The sequence below is a fragment of the Pristis pectinata genome, chromosome 18 (assembly GCF_009764475.1).
Source record: "Pristis pectinata isolate sPriPec2 chromosome 18, sPriPec2.1.pri, whole genome shotgun sequence".
Taxonomy (NCBI): Eukaryota; Metazoa; Chordata; class Chondrichthyes; order Rhinopristiformes; family Pristidae; genus Pristis; species Pristis pectinata.
In genome coordinates this window covers 25,074,922-25,094,853 of record NC_067422.1, presented here as the reverse complement: position 1 = coordinate 25,094,853, position 19,932 = coordinate 25,074,922, and the positions used below count along the sequence as shown (strand labels likewise).

Here is a 19,932-nt window from a genome sequence, read left to right as displayed (position 1 = left end):
CCAAATCAATTATAAAATCACATCTATTAATTTTTTTAATGTAGATAATTCATGAGCATTCCAATCTTCTTGGGATAGTTTTCTTTACGAATTTTTCAACATGCACATTGTGCTACTGAAAGAAACCAGAGCAAATCAGTTCAACTCCTGAAGTTTGAAATAACATGTTAACTATCATGTAGGTTTCAGACTATAATCGCTAATGAGATCATCATTTAGTTGTAATTTATAATCTAATGCCATTTTCCAATAGAATATTTTAATATTTTCATGTAGAGTTTTGCCAGATTACAACAGTAGAAGAGTAATGTAGCTCTTTAACTTTTAAGGTCAGGCAATGCTGCAGGATACAGACAAAGTATTGAAGGAAGTCAAATCTCCAGAAATAGACTCAGCAGGAAACCAAAGCAAATGAATTGATTAGTCTATATAAAAGTTTACTCTCTCAAGCCAGGGAAATGAGCTTTTTTTAAATTTAAAAAAAATTTTTAAATTTTATTTACAGCGTGGTAACAGGCCCTTCTAGCCCAATGAGTCCGCACCACCCATTTTAAACCCCAAATTAACCTACCCATATGTCTTTAGAATGTGGGAGGAAACCCACGCAGAACAGTGAACTCTAATTGTCTTGAGACACTTTAGAAACTGTAATAATTAACATTTGAATCTTGATCAGAATTTGCCAGGTCGTTAGATCCCATTTACTGTAGCATTGTTGTGTAAAATGCATTACTGTAACGAGTTTCTTTTGTTGAATGTAGGGCAGTAAATGGTCTAGACCAAGGACCTGCTGGAATTGGATCAGCACCACCTTCTTCCCCACCTGGCATGCTGCCACTCAGTGTCTAAATAGCCATACTGCACCTTTTTTTTAAAAAAGAAAATATCGACAAACAACAGGATAACCTTTGTAACCTGGCTACAAATGGAGTGCACTGCAGTGTGTAGAAATTTCTGAACTACTTTCATTTGTTCTGGATGAGATTTTCAGTTAACCAGTTTGCCTCTGGTAAAATGTTAATTAGATTTCTTGTTGATATTAATGCTATTCCTATTATGCGTTACAGCAACAACAGACATTCAAAATTTAAATTCCAAGCAGTATTGGAAAAGTCTACATATTCAAAGATAATGTGGTATACATGGTATTTGTTCATGCCACTTGTACGGTTGTGACTCTCCAGATATTGGTCTAGGTTTCTTGGTTATGTGCCTGGATTTGGTGATATTTTAAAGCACCAAATCCTGTAATTTTTATGTTGTACTGTACAATTCTTGATTTCTAATGTCAGATTTATTAAGATATATTTAAGCACTGTTTAAGTGCAAATGGTTTGTTTTTAAAAAAAATGCAAAAGTTGGATAACTAATACAATTTATTTGAATTATTTGCAGCATTTGTTTCTATGCATCAACTCAAATCACTTTTTTTTGCATAATTCAGATAATTGTGTTACCTGTTTACATTGTTACTGTATATGTTTGTAAACATAATTTCCCAAGACATTTGTACATAGCTTGGGCTTTGTAGCATTATTTATTCAGATTCTATATGGCATGTTTAATATAACGTTTACCATACAGTTGTAACAAATCATGATATGTTGTAGAATCTGCTGTTTAATCTTACAGTAATAAATTTGTTCTTTCAACAGCTGCAGTGTGTTAGTCTGTTAAAATGTAATGGAATACAGGCAGGAGTTGTTGGTAAGCCTGTGGAAAGTATCGTACTAAACTTTATTTTTTTAAAGTACAGATTAAGGTTTAGTAACTATGACACTGAACAAACAATGATTACTAATTTGTACAAGGCCTATATATCAAAAGGAGGAACTGGAAATAAAACTTGTCTTTCTACCGGTATATGAACTTTTCTTCGTAACGTGCACTTCCTTTCCATAATATCCTGCTTCCTGTGTTATGATTAACATACACTGTAAATGGAAGCAGTAATGATTTTATTACACCAATATGTCACAGGGTCTGATGTTAGATATAGGACACTTTGGTTAAGGTCAGTAGTTTCAAAATTACTGTTACACTATGCTAGAAATGGTAAGGTGCCTGAAAAGGAGTATTGAAGCAGAGTGACACTGGAGGGATTGATGACAGGTTTGTGTGAGCCTCAGCATTGCAATGAAACCCAAGGTAGTGTCTGTAGAACAAGCCTTGCACTAAGTTTTGGGAACTCCTGCCATGGTAAAACTCCTGGAACAAAGATATTGACATGGCAATGGGTCAATAGATTGGCCTGAGGACAGTAGCAAGGTGAGAGAGGCACTAATAAAGATGACAGATGCTTTCAATTCACTGCAGGAGCGCAGGTAAGGTCAAGCAATCCTTTTAAATAACACCAAAATAGGACCCTCCAGATCAAGTCTAACCTCAGCGCCACCTGTGCAAGGTCAGTCTATTTATAGCTTGTCTGCACAGGATAGTTTTTCACAACTTCTAAAATGTGCACTGTAGATGAGAGTTGAGATCATTTAGCATGCTCAACAACCAGCCTGCACATGTTGTCCTAAATTACAGAATTGTTGCCCTTTTATTTGATTATTTCAATTAACTGTTCTGGTGCAATTTAAACTCTTATCTCAGGACTATTAGACTGGCACTGCAGAGACTTGAGTTTGATAAATTAACCAACATTTTACCATATTGAAGTTCAAAATAAAACAGGTTAGGTAACATCTATGCCATGTGAGTATTAAGCAATGACCAGCTCCTCCAGAAGGGAATCTAACTACCTGTCTTTGACATTCAATAACATTACTACTGCTGAATTCCCAAAACATTCACTTCCAGGCGTAGGTTTCCAATGACCAGAAACACAAATACTGTGACTATTATAGTAGGCGAGAGGGTGGGTAGCCTGTAGTGAATGACTCTGCTCCTGCCACCCCAAAACCATTCCTCCACCTGCAAGGCACAAATCATGAGTGTGAGGTATATTCTCCATTTGCATTCAATGAGTGCAGTCCACCACACTCACGGCTTCTGTTGTTAAACACCCAAGATTCTTGACGCCATCCACTGCAAAGCAACCTGCATTCATACCCACCACCAAAGACGCAGAGTGGCTGCAGTGTGCAGTTACTTACTGACAACACCTACCAAAACCACACTAACTACTCTCAAGGTCAAGTGCATCTAGCAAATGGGAACATTACTACTTACAAGCTCCCTTTGAGTCGCCACCACCCTGCCTTTCCTTTCATTGTTGCTGAGTTTAAATCCTGGTACTCCACCTGTGGTTCAAGGACGTGGCTAGTCTCCATCTTACAGGCCAGTTAAGGATGAACAATCAACGCCTAAAATGTGCAAATCTGACTTTAAAAAAGACACACCTATCCACCTCACTCAACACCCACTTTCTCTATGCATTGTAGTATTATTGTGTACTATCTAATAAATGCACTGCTGTATAACAGACTGTACAGCACCTATAGAGGACTACTCTGACAGCACCTTCAAAGCTCCTGACCACTCCAATCAAGAGTAGCAGGTACATGAAAAGACCAAGTCGCACACCAACCTACCTTGAAAATATATCCCCCAGTTCATCATGACTGACTCCAAATCCTGGAATTCACTGTGGAAGTATTTTCACTAGAAGGACTGCAGCAGTTCACAGTAGTAGATCACCTCCACTATCTCAAAAGCTATTAGCTAAGCCGCCATCCTTTAAATCAATTAAAAATGTTATTTATCACACTACTCTTGATTAACACTTTCTTTTATATATTGTATCCTTAATACAGCAAAAGCATCCTAAAACTAACTACATATAAGATATTAGAGAAGACAATTAAATGCTTATTCAATGAGGCACATTTTGAAGGAGCGTCTTAAAGCCTGGAAGCAAGTTCCAAAATGTTGTGTATGAGTAACTGAAAGACATATGCCAATGGAGCCATGGAGCAGAAACAGGCCTTTCAGCTTACAGAGTCTGTGTTGACCATCAATCACCCATTTTCACCAATTCTATATTCTATTTTTTTAAAATTCTACATTCCCATCAACCCCCTCCCCAATTTAGCTACTGGCTAATTAACCTACCAATTTGCACGTCTTTGGGATGTGGGAGGAAACCCACTTGGTCACAAGAGAACATGAAAACTCCACCCAGACATCACCCAAGTTCAGAATTGAACACGGGTACCCAACACTGTGAGGTAGCAGCTCTATATGCCACTGTGCTGCAATTAAATTTGTGAATGAGCAAGAGACTGGTGTTCTAGTGTGGAAGCCACAATGAATTATGGAGGCTGGAGGAAATTAGAGAGGGATGAGAACAGGAAGGGATTTGAAAACAATAGGAATTTCAGTCTGGAGGATTTGCCTAGCTGGAAGTAACATGCAAGCTTGAGGGTTCCATGTCTTTCAGATGAGCTCAAATTTATGGAAATCAGAACAGGACAGAACATCAAAACTAGAAGTAAAGTCATGGAGCAGTTTCAGAGTTAAACAACACTGAAACAGGCCTTTCGGACCAACTGGTCCATGCTGACCAAGATGCCCCATCCAAGTTGGTCCCATTTGCCAGCATTTGGCCCATAACCTTGTAAACATTTCCAATCCATGTACCTGTCCAACTGTCTTTTAAAAATTGTTATTGTACCTGCCTCGACCACTTCCTCTGGCAGCCCATTCCACATAGACACCACCCTTTGTGTGTAAAAAAAATTGCTCTTCAAGTTCCTATTAAATCTTTCCCTCCTCACCTTAACCCATGCCCTGTTTTGTGATTCCCCAACACTGGGAAAAAGATCGAGTGCATTCACTCTATGCCCCTCATGATTTTATACACCTCTATAAAATCACCTCTATCTCCTACACTCTAAGGAATAAAGTCCTAGCCTGTCGAACCTCTCCCAATAACTCAGTCCCTCAAGTCCTGGCAACATCCTTGTAAATCTTTTCTGCACTCTTTCCTGTTTAACAACATCTTTCCTAAAGCAGGGTGACCAAAACTGAACGCCTCACCAGCGTCTTGTACAACCATACTACGACCTCCCAACTTTTATACTCAGTGCCCTGACTGATGGAGGCCAGTGTGCCAAAAGCCTTCTTCACCACCCTGTCTGCCCGTCATTCCACTTTCAGTGAATCGTGTACTTGTAGCATAAGGCCCCTCTGTTCTACAACTCTCCTCAGGGCCCTGTCATTCACTGTGAAGTTCTTACCTGGATTTGACTTTCCAAAATGCAACACCTCACACTTAACCAAATTAAACTTGATTTGCCATTCCTCAGCCCACTTACTCAGCTGATCAAGATCCCCCTGTAATTTTTGATAACATTCGTTGTCCATTATAGCACCTATTTTAGAGTCAGTCAATGTTATGAATGTGGAAGTGGGTAATATTAGCAATGGCATGGCATAAATTCTGAACTTAAAAATGGTTGTTTCAGAAAGTTTCCAAAGAGATTTATGAGAATGATTAGTGGGGATCTCACTGAATCCTACCGAATATTGAAAGGCCTGGATAGAGTGGACGGGGAGAGGATGTTTCCAATAGTGGGAGAGTCTAGGACCAGAGGGCACAGCCTCAGAATAGAAGGATGTCCCTTTAGAACAGAGATGAGGAGGAATTTCGTTAGCCAGAGGGTGGTGAATCTGTGGAATTCATTGCCACAGACAGCTGTGGAGACCAAGTCATTGGATATATTTAAAGCAGAGGTTGATAGGTTCTTTCCCTCACAACCCCATCAAAGGTTACAAGGAGAAGGCAGGAGAATGGGGTTGAGAGGGAAAAATAAATCAGTCACGATCGAATGGCGGAGCAGACTCGACGGACCAAATGGCCTAATTCTGCTCCCATGTCTTATGGTCTTGGAGTTGGGTGGCTGGAGACAGCGTTCACAAGAGGAACATAATGAGGACTATTTCCAGGTCATTCTGTGATACACTCTGAAAATCTGACTAATCTATTTGTGGCATGAGTCATACTTGCATGTTTGATATAATTTCAGCATCAAATGCATCAAGTGACATCATTCCTTTTCAGATATTACCAGGCAAATCCACTTTTCATAGCACAGCAGCAATGGAAACACACAGAGGTATCCCAAGCTTGACATCTTCACAGCCTCACCCCAAACATCCCCACCCCTCTGACGCCTCCTAATGGAAGCCCCAACTGGGCGTCTGGTTGCTGGTCCTCTCCCCCCACACAACCCTCTGATACTGGACACGTTCCCCTTGAGTGCTCGACAGTACAAAGAAAAAGCTAAATGCCGAATGACCTCACGCATGTCCGAAGTTTGTAGCAGTGTGCATCAATTGCAGGGCTACTGCACAGTGATCATACTATCATGGCTATAACACCACTCAATTTCACTGGGTGTATATAAGCAGAAGGACAACATCAAAAGTAAAGTAAAAACTGCAGAAGCTGGAAATCTGAAATAAAGACACAAAATACTCAGCGGGCCAGGCAGCCCTGGGGAGTGTTGTAGAACAGAGAGACCTAGGGTTACAAGTACATAGTTCCCTGAAAGTGGCAACATAGACATGGTGGTGGTGAAGACACATGGCACGCTTACCTTCAGACTGGGCACTGAGTACAAGAGTTGGGATGTCATGTTACAGCTGTATAAGACGTTGGTGAGATCGCAGCTGGAATATTGTGTGCAGTGTTGGTCGCCATACTATAGGCAGGATGTGATTAAGCAAAAAGGATTCACAAAGATGATGCTGGGTCTGCAGGGCTTGAGTTATATGGAGACACTGGATAGGGTGGATTGTGTACCATGGAGCAAAGGAGGCTGAGGAGTGACCTTACAGAAGTTTACAAAAGCATAAGGGCCACTGATAAGACAGATTGTCACAGCCTTTTTCCCAGGGTAGGGGAGTCTAAAACTAGAGGACACAGGCTTAAGGTGAGAGGGGAAAGACCCAAAGGGGAGCTGAGAGGCAAGTTTTTCCACACAAATGGTTGTGGTTACATGGAACGAGCTGTCAGAGTGGCAGAGGCGGGTACAGTTACAATGTTTAAAAGACATTTGGGACAGGTACACAGTTAGGAAAGGCTTAGAGGGATATGGGCCAAACGCAGGCAAATGGGAGGAGCTCAGGAAGACACAAGTAGTTATCCTTTGAAATTACTAATCCATCCTACCGAGCAGCTTATCTATGTTCTTGTTGTAGGAAATTCTAGTTTTTTTTTCTTTGGTCATAATTGGAATAACAGTTCACTGAAGTCACAGTGTGATGCAATAAGGTAAATACCTATTTTGTCCAGTGGATGGTGCTGTTACCTCTATTTAAATGAATGTTCATGCTTGGTCCAGAGTTGGTGCGAAAATCTTCACACTCAAGTTACATACTGCATCCTCTCTAGCTGTTAGTAACACTGCAGGAAATTGTTTAGTGCAGCAAACATTCAAAATTATCACAAACTTTTATTGGAGTGAATTCTATTTAAAAATTCCCTGTATCTGGGTAAAATCTTAATTAATTTATGGGACCATTAGGAAGCAAATATCAGGGCTAGTTAGGAGACTCAGACTGTGTGGCAGACAAGATTTTGATGTCCTTTATCATTTTTTAAAAAATTTCACTCACGTTCATTTTTACTTGGAATGATAGCTTTATTGAAAAAATATCTTTAAATGTAGCCATTGATGTGGAGCTCTGCAAACACAGATCCAATGGCAAAGCAAGGTAAAGATTCTTTAAAACAGTGGTATGTCGGCTATAGTAAAGATGCAATGTCTTCATATTTGAAAAAGGTATTAAAATGTAATTTTTGCATCTGATAATGTAATTTAATGTATCTGATGTATATTAGTAACCAAGTCAAAACAATACTTAAGGTGAAGAGTCCATTATATATTCTCGTGTGTGTTTATATGTATAGTAATCCTAATATTTGTATTTCTTTTGTGTTCAATATAACTGTTTAACATTATTTTTGTAAATCTCAGGTCCACGTAGCAATATCTATTATATCACAGACTGGTATTAGAAGGTTGGACTAAATTTAAACAAGTCAGCAGAGGGATTATCTAAAGTTATAATCTTAATACTCTATGTTCCCACATTAATTTAATTCCTTTATAGAATTTACAATGGCTTTATATTTGAAGTATTGCCAAAATAGCAACCAAGTAAATAAATGTGATGGGGTGACGTTGTGCTCTTTGGTAACCACAGATACCACCAAACAAATTGGGATCAGTTCATCACATTTGGAGAGTGAATTTTTACTGTACTTCACTGAGAATTGTCAGACTCGCAATGACCTACAACCCGAGTTGTTTCTTTAGAATATTCCATTTGGGGAAAACTGCAAGTAAATATTTCAAAGTTGCATTATTTTCAGATTTTTTAAAAAAAAAGCCACTTCTAAATCTCTCCCAGTGACTGAAGACATGCATTTAAAAATATTGCATGTGTGCAAAGGATCATCATCACGGCGACAAGCTGGCTCAGTTAGGTATATTTAACATCCCCCCCAAATAAAGGATCCCAGACACTATTGTCATGGTCTGGTACCGCACAGTTCAATTTCCACCTGCCTGTGAGATTATTAAGTGCAGCACATGGAGTTCACAGCCTGGACAAAGACCCTTCATTCACACCTGAAAAGGTTAACACTTTTCCTGTTTCCGCACATGCTGCCTAACCTGCAGAGCGTTTCCGAGGATTTTCTGATTTTATTTGAGATACCCAGCATCTGCAGTGTTTTTGATTTTTACCTGATATTAGATTTGGGCTGCCTGTGCCCCAGCTGGTCAAAAAAAAAATCAGTTCCCAGGTATTTAATTCAAAGATTTAGTTTGCAGTGATATCACTATTGTAATATAAGGAAACCTGACAAGTGCAACAAGCAAGGTCTCAATGAACAAAGTGATTACAATAGATTACTTGATCATTAAAAACTGAATGCTGTAATTATGCAGCAGGTCAGACAGCAGCAGTGAAAAGAGAAACCATTACAACTCAGGTTGGTATCTTTTCATTAGGCTGGGAAAGATTGGAGATAAACAGACTTTAAGCTGTAGAGAAGATGCAAATATGCATGAAAAAGGGTGGTAATGGGATAAGTAACCCAATAAAAGATGAGCCTAAGGGAAGTGAAAATAATGTAAGCAGAATTATCTGAAATTACTAATGGAAAACTCTGTGCCTCTGAACATCTGAGATGAAAACAGAAAACCTGTTTTGGAAACGAGGGAGTGATAATTATCAGGATGTGCAGAAAACGTGCCTGGATTTCAATTAATGTCACAGGATCTTTCTTACATCCTCTTGGGTAATTCAGAACCTTGGTTTAATCTGAAAGTCAGCATGTTTGATAAGCCTAGATAATGTACTAAAATCCCTGGAATGGATTTATGTGATTTATGTATCCTGAAAACTCAAATGGCTGGGTGGAGTTTCCTTTGTAATGGGTAAGATGTCATTAACATTTCCCTCCAAGATAGTTAACACCAATGATAGCCTTTAGCTGCCAAAAGCTAAAATATTAAACTGGACTCTTATAGCAAAAAGCAAGTGATTGTGGCAAATCTCTCTGCATCAGAAGGCATGTTGTAGACCTCCTCTTATTCTGGCATGTACATTTAATTATAGGCAAAGTAGACTGAATAAAAAGTTTTGCTTTTAAAGTTCAAGTACCAATCAGGGATTCGAAAAGAGAAAAATGTTTTACTTAATTATATTTAATTTTTTCAGAAATTCTCATTTAAGTGTACATGATGGTAGATATTAGGTAATTTGCATGTGTAGTTAACGTCCAGGTCAACTGTTTCACAGGTAAAACTATGCCAAGTTAAGCAGCAGTATAATAATTTTCTTTGTTGGAAAGATATGGTCTTTCCATTTACAGATGCACAACGTTCTCCACACATCTATCCATTTTGATTCGCATTAGAACATGAAGAAAGATTGCAAAGACTGGTGTGACTTACTTGACCTTGCTTCAGAAAATACAAGTAGTAATGCTCCTTCCATTTCCTGTTTCCATTAATACAGGCAATCTCAGCTTCACAGTTGTACTTCAAATCAAAATTTATAATTTATTCTGCAACAAAAGGAAAGGACAGTCATGTAAAATCTAAACCTTATATCACACAAAGTGTGGAGAATCTATCTTATTTCTAGATGTGCATTTACGAGTAGGATTAGAGGGCATTTATATATTGCCAACTCAAAGGCAGGTATGCTGAATGTATTTTAAAAATTGCAGTAAAGTTTAACAGAATGCTAAGGCCTGTTTCTTCCTAAAGCATTGGCAGTTTGAAATTAATAAGAAAAGTTTGACAGTATAAATTCGCTCATTAGATTACACACATTCAGAACTCTTATTCTGTGAAGTGGGGGGTTAAGAGGAAGCAAGGTGTGCTTTCATTTTTCCTGTTTCACTGTGTGGTGATACCAAGCATGGACTTGGATGTACTCCAGGATAGGATGGTAAAAGCAGTCAAACTTGTTCAATTGGAAGCTAAAAGTCTGTTAAAATAGTTGGGAGAATCAGGATGTTCTATAATCCCTGGCCAAGTGTTCACCAAAGCTCAACACAAAATAGGTCAACTGATGGCTGTTCCAGCTGACACACCCCTAAGTCAAATTGGATATATTTGTCCAGAATACCAGGTACTTGTGCAGATCAGTAATTAATTGCAGGAGAAGCACAAGGAACATTACATAAATACAAGTTAGTTATTGCTGCCAAACTGGCTTCTGGTAAAGTCCTTGCTCTCAGTGGCCGTTTTCCTGCATCCATCAAGCAGATTGTGTTTAAGCAGGAGCAAATAACTTTGAACTAAAAACTGATTGAATTAAGCAACCTCGGAAAAGGTCGATGTCTTCCCACTACACGATCTTAAAAACAATGGAGACATGATCGGTAAAGGTTTAAGAGAACCTTTTAAGGAGACGCGGTAGTGGAAAAAACAAAAATGCCAGGTTAGCTTTTGATAGACGTTATGCTCTGCACTCCATCTATAGTTTTACTTAACTTGTGTCTGAATTTACTTGCAGCCACTCAGACATAAAATTCATATTCAATCCAAAGGCAGCTTCTGAAAATGAGACAAAGGTCTTCTCTCCCTTTGCTATCATTGATCTTTGGTTGACCAACAGTTGTATTTTCTTTTTACAACCTGGCTTCTAACTTGATGGCTGTAATGAGGATAGAGTGAGTTGCCCCTGGTGTGCCCTTAACACTGCCCAATGTTCGATATCACACAATGCTGGCTGAGACATCTGAGCATGTTGACATCTACTCTTCCGAGGTCAATACTGGACACAACCAAAATACTTGGAAATCAGATAATAAAACCAACCTTAGGAACATTTTTACTGTCATCTCCCTTCACCCAGTCCCATTATTTTAACCACATTTAGCATTTTCACATGGTTTTTCATCATTTTTCCTGATATTTTTGAGTATTCAAAAATAGACGTAGCTGAAAAATGATCTGAAAGGTCACTTTAGTCAATATCTAAAATTATGAGCTGGATTAGGTCAAGGCTCACCTTTAGCATCTGCCATACTTGCATTTCTAGTGGAGATTTATGGCTTCTCTGCTTTGCTATGCCCTTGAAAGAGTAGATGTCAACATGGTCCGAGGTCTCAGCCAGCATTGTGTGATATCAAACGTTGGGTAGTGTTAGGGTACACCAGGGGCAACTCCCTCTATCCTCAGTTTAAGCAGAATTGTCTGAATGGTAGCAAATTCCACACTGTTTGCTGCTGGTCCATTGTTCCAATGTTTGACACCAATTTCCTGGAGATCAACTCATACAACCCGAGTAGTCTAAAAGAAGCTTACTTCATACTTGCACGTTATACTAATTATAATCAAAGGCCAAAAAGAGATGGAAATACTCTGCAGCTCAGATAGCATGTGGAGACAGAAACCAAGTTAATGTTTTGTATTTCATAACATAGGAAGCCATCCTGCCCAACTATGCTGGCTCTCAGAACAATCCCATTCCCCCTCGATTCCCCTCTCACACACATGCCCATTTTCCGTCTACTAGGGGCAGTTTACAGTAACCAATCACCTAACAACCAGCACATCTTTTGTGATGCTGGAGGAAGGTAGAGTACCCAAGGGAAACACATGCATTCAAACGGAGGACATGCAAACCCATAGAGAAAGCACCGGAGGTCAAAATCAAAGCTGGGTCACTGGAGATGAGAGATGGCTCCACCACTGGGCCACTTTTCAGGAAGAACACTTAACTCAGCAATAGTTTGGTAGAAATAATCAAAATAAAACTTTGTTAAAAAGTATCTTCAAGAAATTTTCAAGGGCAGGCACGGTAGTGTAGCGGTTAGCATAACACTTTACAGCGCCAGCGACCTGGGTTCAAATCCGGCCGCTGTAAGGAGTTTGTACGTTCTCCCCGTGTCTGCGTGGGTTTCCTCTGGGTGCTTCGGTTTCCTCCCACATTCCAAAGACATACGGGTTAGGAAGTTGTGGGCATGCCATGTTGGTGCCGGAAGCGTGGTGAGACTTGCGGGGCTGCCAGAACACTACGCAAAAGATGTATTTCACAGTGTGCTTCGATGTACATGTGATGAATAAAGATATCTTGTCTAATGAGCTCCCCATGACATTGGTTAGGATTTTTAGCCAACTATCGTCAAAGACCAATGAATACAAGTGTCTTGGTTTCTTGGTAAGGAGGTACAGTCAACCTCTGCATTATAGTGAGTCCTCATTATCCTCTGAATCACTATCCTTGGAACCGTGTACTCACCAAAAAGATTTGAAACACTGGTGAGAGGGGGGGTAAAGCTTAAAGGAGATGTGAAAGGCAAGTTTTTTTTAAATTAGACACACAGGGTGGTTGGTGCTCAGAAGGGGCTGCCAAGGGAGCTGGTAGAAGCAGACATGATGGCAGTATTCAAGAGGCATTCAGACAAACACAGGGAAAGGCAGGGAATCGAAGGATATGGAGTTCGTGCAGGCACATGGGATTAGTTAGATTGGCATCATGGGTGGCGCAGACATGGTGGGCCAAAGGGCCTGTTCCTGTGTTGTACTGTTCTATGAATCTATAAGCCTTCCAAACAAGAAGTGGAGGGTCTGGACAAGTGTTCTTTACAAGAGCCAAGCCAGCAGATGAACCACAAGTGTCCAGGGGTTTGACTGCTACATCATCTCCCCTTGAAGTGATGCAGTACGCAAGGTTATTCCACGAAAGATGCATATATTTTTATGATGGCATTTAATTTTTATATTTTGTTAACTGATGTCATTTTTTTTTTTAGGTATTTAAACATTTTAAAGTTTATTGTGTTTATAACATCACATGGCACATTCACATTTATTTGTAGGGTATATTTGAAGAGAGAGGCTTTATTGGTGTCCATATTTTTGTTAACCACGTGAAGTCCATGCTCATGAGGGCGAGGGAACGAGGACTATATTTCTGAGTGACCAGTCCAAATGACATAGCTGCAGTAAGCAGTTACAAACTTTTTCAATTAGCAGACATCAGAACAAAAGCTGTAATGATAAGGGTCATATAATGATTTTGAAAAAAATATATAGATCATTTATGAAACTACATCAACAAAATTAAATAAAAACAAGTGAAAAAATGTATGGGAGGGAAAAAGATAATTGCACCTGATTTTTCAGGAGTGAAACTGTCAGTGTTTGCCATCATTATATCCAAACTAATAGCCATCTTAGTCTGCAGATGCACAGCTAAAGACAAAACTCCAATCCCACTGTCAGGGACTACCTGCTCATCCTCAGTGAGGATCTACTGGGGTGAAATGAGCTCCACCACCAGGAGTCACTGACCGCAGCCCCTCCCAGCCCCCACTTACGTGGGCCAGAAGCAGAAGGATGGATGAGCTGACTCTCCAACCTTGGATGGTGAGAATGGGGTCCCGTCCCTACCCCGCCCCACTCCACTCCACGATCACCCTCACACCCTTCAACTGGACACAGGGCTGGGGTTGGAGTCTTGTCACCAGCCAAAGCTAGGAGGCATTTTTAACAGCTTGACAACATCTCTGACATTTAGAAATATCCAAAAATTATTAAAACTGCTGTAAAGTATTGAAATAATGTTCAAAACATTGAAACAAGAAATTATTGGAATATTAAAATAAGAAAAAGAAACTTCTCTCCAACCAATCTCCAGTTGAAGATACTCAGAATGCATAGAAATTCTAATTCTGCACAGATCCAGCCAGTGAAAGATCACAGTGGCAAAACCCCTGTGTAATACAGTCCAGATGAAGGTCCTCGACCCGAAACATTGACTGTCCATTTCCTTCCACAGATGCTGCCTGACCCGCTGAGTTCCTCCAGGATCTAGTTTTTTTTTAAAAAAATCCCCCATGTAATGCTGGGGAATCCCAGGGACATCAGGATCACCACTCTCACTCCCAACTCGACAGCTCACTTCAGACTTTGTGCCCACACAAGTCAAGGATTTGCTTACCTGACAGCATTCTTCTGAAACATCAGTCAGAGCTGGTGCAATTCCACTCACTGTCAGTCCCTGTAAACACCCAGAAGTGTTGCACGTCGTGCAACCAAGCACAAGCTAATATTTGATGGTGTACTCCGCCATAATGACTGCTCATTCTTTCTGACCTTGGAAAAATTACTTTGTATGTGTGGATCAAGATCCTGACAGATAATTAAAGTTGTACGTTATCAAACTATTTTTAAAAGTAATCTTTAATTTTTATCTGTAAAGATTAATATTTTAGCTTTTTCCATAACCTTGTGTATGATCTGAACTTACACTCTGCAAAATGTTTAAAATGTTAGTTAGAAAATGTACCTTTTGCTTCCATGTTTGCTGACCGAGAATTCCTCAATGTGATTGATGCTCCATCTGATTGATGTGATCACTGCTGATTAACACCGGAGATCCTGTGGAACTGACAGCCCTCAGCAATCTACCTCTGGAAAGGTGAGCTTCACACCAGAGAAGGCCGGATCTTCCTTCGAGGTCAGTAGTGAGCAGTCACTTTACCACTGACGTCAGAAACTGGGCAAATAGAATCAGCACAATGATCATTAATACAAGGCAGAGATTATGAAAAGTAACGATCCACAAAATGTACAATGCAAATCTAAAGATGCTACAATGCATTCAGCTGAAATAAGTTAATCACCAGCGATCCCTCAGAGTGCTTTGAATAAGTAGGCAGTGGTCAAACATAAGGGCAGCTTAGTAACATAGCAGGTAGTGCAGCTGCCTCACAGCTCCAGCAACCTGGGTTCAATCCTGACCTCTGGTGTCAGTTGTATGGAGCCTATATGTCCTCCCTGTGACTGTTTGGGTTTCCCTTGGGTGCTCCCATTTCCTCTTGCATCCCTAGGATGTGCTAGTTGGCGACTGTGAATTACCCCTAGTGGGGGCGGCTGACAGGGGAACCAGAGTTGATGGGAATGTGCGAGAGAATAGGAAGGGAAACAGGGCTGATGGGGTTACTCATTAAAAAAAAACAGCATTGGGTAATCAGCCTATTGAGTCTATGTCATAAGATGAGAATTCTAATTAAAAACCATAATGGAGCAAATGGTAAAATGTATATCATAGTAAATATTAGAGTTAATATTTAAGACGTTCTCAGAGCTGGAAAAATGAACAGATATTTCATAGAATTGCAGTAAATCACAGCAGAGGATGGAAACAATTCACCCCATCATTTCCCTACAGACCATTAAAGGATTTGCAGAAAGAAAGAACGTCAATGTTTCAGATCGAAGACCCTTTCTGTCAAGTATACTCAATAACCCTGTTCTTAAGAAAAGTCAATGATCTGAGTAGTTAACTCTTGTTTCTCTCCCCACAGATGGTTGCCAACCTGCTGAGTGTATCCAGTATTTTCAGCTCTTATTTCAGTTTTCCAGCATCTGCAGTTTTCTTTTGATTTTCATAAAAAGATATATTCAGGTTCATCCCATTTCTCAGCTTTTGCTCCATGTCATGGGTTATGGCTCCTTGAGGTACAAAAACAACTTTTTAAATATGGAGGGTTTCTTCTGACACACCTTTCATGCAGAGTTCCAAACTCCGATTCCTCTGAGGAAAATATTTCCCAAACTTAACTGTAATTCTACCACCAATTAATTTACACCCACACCCTCAAGTGATCAACCCTACTCCTAAGGAAAATAGCCCCTTTCCCATTTATCTTTCTGGATCCCTTGGTTTTTAAATACGCAATTATGTTTTCAGCGCCAGCGACCCGGGTTCAATTCCGGCTGCCGTCTGTAAGGGGTTTGTATGTTTTCCCCGTGTCTGCGTGGGTTTCCTCCGGGTACTCCGGTTTCCTCCCACATTCGAAAGACGTACAGGTTAGGAAGTTGTGGGCATGCTATGTCGGTGCTGGAAGCGTGGCGACACTTGCGGGTTATCCCCAGAACACTCTACGCAAAAGATGCATTTCACTGTATGTTTTGATGTACGTGACTAATAAAGAGATCTTACATCTTATCTTTTGTCCAAAACAGTCCCAGCTATGCCACAGCCTCGTAAATCTCCTCTATTGCAATCACATCCTTCCTGTAGTACGATAATCAGAACGGTTCACAGTACTCCTACTTAATGCAGTTCTCGTACTACTTCCCTGCTCATGCGCTCTATGGCATTGCCAATAAACTCTCGCATTAGCCACTAAATCCACTGGTCTTGTTGCCTTCAGGGATTTGTGGATCTGCTCTTCAATCTCCCTCTGTGCCCCCTTGGATTTAACTATTTCTTTTCCTCGTTTATCCCCCACAACTTTCAGCTCCAAGTGAATTCTAAATGCTTTTGTATCCAACGAACTAATCCAAACACATCTCTCTGCAGCTTCCGGTTTTCTGCCTTTCAATCACATTGCCAATTTTGATGACTCTCTGCAAACTTAATCATGATCCTTAACATTGAAATCCAGTCAATATCTACACCAAAAGCAAGGGACCTAATATTAAGTTTTGGAATCCCACTGCACACAGCCTTTCAAACCAAACCCCCACCAACCATTACTCCCTCCTACTCCCACGGAGCCAATGTCGAGACAAACTTGACACCCCTCCATGGATCCGCTGGGTGATTCCTGACACCTGCCACATGGGACCTTGTTCCTCAATATTTTCCAATCATTTACCCACTAGAGATGTTAAGCTGATTGATTTATGGACCAATGCCTTTATCCTTTTCCTTTTTTTAAAAAAAAAAACAGGATCACATTAACTGATCTTCCAGAACACTTGAAAAATGGTCAAAAACCTGTAATATTTCATTCCTTGATCCAAGAACCTGGATACATTTTATCCAGGCCTGAATTTATCCACTTATAAAATTGCTAGAGCCTTTAAAATTATCAAAATGAAAATAAAGTTTGAGAAGATTTTTGCTTAATCATTGGAATGATCTGAAACCTGCTTTAAATAAATCCAGGTGTTGGGTAATGATTTTTACACCAGACAAAAAAGAAAATCAAGTAGACAAACAAAGAACATGGTGAGAATCTGCTTTGGTCCCTCTTTTCGGGGTCAGTTACATTACCTTTACTCCACTTGAGTTGAGACTTGAGATCAGTGTTGGGGGTAGTTGGAATTTCAATCATTAGTGGCATTTACCGTGGCATGGTAGCAAATACAGCCCTACCCACTCACCACACCGCCCCCACCCCCCGCCTCCAACTAAGCAAATCTGGGATTATTTACTACTTTTAAACCCATTCTCACTCTATAATTCTGTTAACCAGTCTTTTGTGGAGAACTTCAAATGTCTTCTGAATCTACCTAGAAAACAGAAACAGAATTGTTACGGCCTAGGTGAGCGTCATTCAGTCCTTTCTTAACCTTCTCAGAAGTATTAATGTCATCATTGATATATCCAAGTATTTTCTTTTTTTGGCAGGGGAGGGAGGTGGGAGAATAGACATGGTCAAAATGCTGGCAGATTGAGTTCAAACTGTAAAAGCGTAAACCTTCTTTCAATGGGTTTTACTACTTCCCTGAGTTGCATCTCATTGAACCAGTGTTACTGCATTCCTAGTTACAACAAGTTTTGGTGCATTTTCTACTTTCCATTATAAAAATGCTGGCCAAATTTTTTTTAATATATAAAAAATTTTAGTCAGTTAACTAAGCAGGTCACATCAATATTTCTTCACATCTCCAGGGTTTTTTTTGTTCCAGATTCTAGCATCTGCAGTCTCGCCTTCTTGCCTCACCTCATCACTCTGTTCTGGTTCCATCTGTGAAACCGTAGCTTCCAGTTCTGAAGATCCATTGACGTGAAGTGTCAGCTCAGGCAAGGTCACATTCTACAGCACCAGAATGTTAAGGGATACAGAGGGGTCTGAGCTCATCTATACAGTGCATAATCTCACAATTTGCATATATTGCATTTTACTGGTAGAAACCAGATAATACTAAACCTGAATACCAGGATCAAAGAGCAAACAATGCTGGAACAACCATTTATCAATTCTCCAGCTAGGCAGTTACACAATAGTGAACAGCCAGCACTCAGTGCTATTTGATCATTTCTGGGATAAAGGTTATAACTTTAAGATCAGAGTACAATACAGACAAACTCCAGTTATTAATTAACTGGCTTTTTACACAATGTTCAGTTAAATTTCTATTTCAAATAGTGAAATATTTTCCTCAAAAGTTGCCAGCCATTTCTATCCAGTAGTGAATTAATATGAGCTTTTAAGCTCTGGCTAGGCTTTATCCAAGCCAGAAATATTGTTCTTAGATTTTGGCAAAATCATTCGTCATGAAAACCACAATTTTTATGAGGAGACAGTCACACAGACAAAGCGGCTTATCGTTAACCTTGCCCAAACAGATGTCTTTTGCTCATGGTCTGGGTGGCAGGAGGCCATTCATGAATAACAGTCCTACTTTGCTCTTTGTCTTGTGTGGGTGAGGAGATTCAGGATGGGGAACTGGTTGATTCCCCCACCACCCAACTCCAGCCCCTTACTCTCCTCACACCTCTTCCCAACCCCCGAGCCATGGTGGCACCAGTCACTCGTGGAAGGCTCATTCATAAAGTCAGGAGGCATGGGATCCAGGGAAACTTGCCTATGTGGATTCAGAATTGGCTCGCCCATAGAAGACAGAGGGTGGTTGTAGACTGAGTGTATTCTGCCTGGAGGTTGATGACCAGTGGTGTTCCACAGGGATCTGTTTTGGGACCCCTGATGTTTCTGATTTTTATACACAACTTGGATAAGGATGTGGAAGGGTAGGTTAGTAAGTTTGCAGATGACACGAAGGTTGTTGTAGGTTACAACAGGACATTGATAGTCGATAGGGTTGTTAAGAAGGTGTATTGTGTGTTGGCATTCATTAGTCGGGGTACTGAGTTCAAGAGCTGCCAGCTAATGTTGCAGCTCTATAGAACTCTGGTTAGACCACACGGAGTATTGTGTTCAGTTTTGGTTGCCTCATTATAGGAAGGATGTGGAAGCTTTAGAGAGGGTGCACAGGAGATTTACCAGGATACTGCCTGGATTGGACAGCATGTCTTATGAGGATAGATTGAGTGAGCTAGAGTTTTTCTCTTTGGAGTGGAGGATGAGAGGTGACTTGATAGAGAGGTACAAGATGATAAGAGGCATAGATCGAGTGGACAGTCAGACTTTTTCCCAGGGTGAAAATGGCTCACACAAGGGGGCATAATTTTAAGGTGACTGGAGGAAGGTTGGGGGGGGGGGGGGGGGGGGGGGGGGGGGGGTGGGGGTGGGGGGAGAACATCAAAGGCAAGTTTTTTTATTAAAATATACACAAAGAGTTGTGGGTGTGTGGAACGCACTGGCCAACAGAGGTGGTGGAGGCAGATACATTAGGGACATTTAAGAGACTCTTAGATAGCCACATGAAATGATAGAAAAATGGAGGGCTATGTGGGAGGGAAGGGTTAGATAGATCTTAGAGCAGGATAAAATGTCAGCACAACATTGTGGGCCAAAGGGCCTGT

At 40.3% G+C, this 19,932-nt stretch overlaps 1 protein-coding gene and 1 long non-coding RNA gene across 3 annotated transcripts in view; one reads left to right on the top strand and one right to left on the bottom strand.

Moving 5' to 3' along the window:
• Positions 1-1,869, top strand: part of LOC127579982 (nuclear distribution protein nudE-like 1) — a 38,246-nt gene extending 36,377 nt beyond the window's left edge. For both annotated transcript variants that reach the window (XM_052033102.1, XM_052033104.1), the window contains one exon: positions 762-1,869. In XM_052033102.1, coding sequence (XP_051889062.1) covers positions 762-849 — 88 coding nt within the window. In that variant the 3' untranslated portion in view covers positions 850-1,869. The remainder of the gene's footprint in view (positions 1-761) is intronic.
• On the bottom strand, positions 1,842-18,284 carry LOC127579983 (uncharacterized). Its single transcript, XR_007957754.1, has 6 exons — positions 18,170-18,284; positions 15,809-15,944; positions 14,776-14,985; positions 9,921-10,033; positions 3,540-3,682; positions 1,842-1,934 (listed from the first exon to the last, which is right to left on the bottom strand). It is a non-coding gene; the product is annotated as an uncharacterized LOC127579983 (long non-coding RNA).
• Between the last annotated feature and the right edge of the window lie 1,648 nt (positions 18,285-19,932).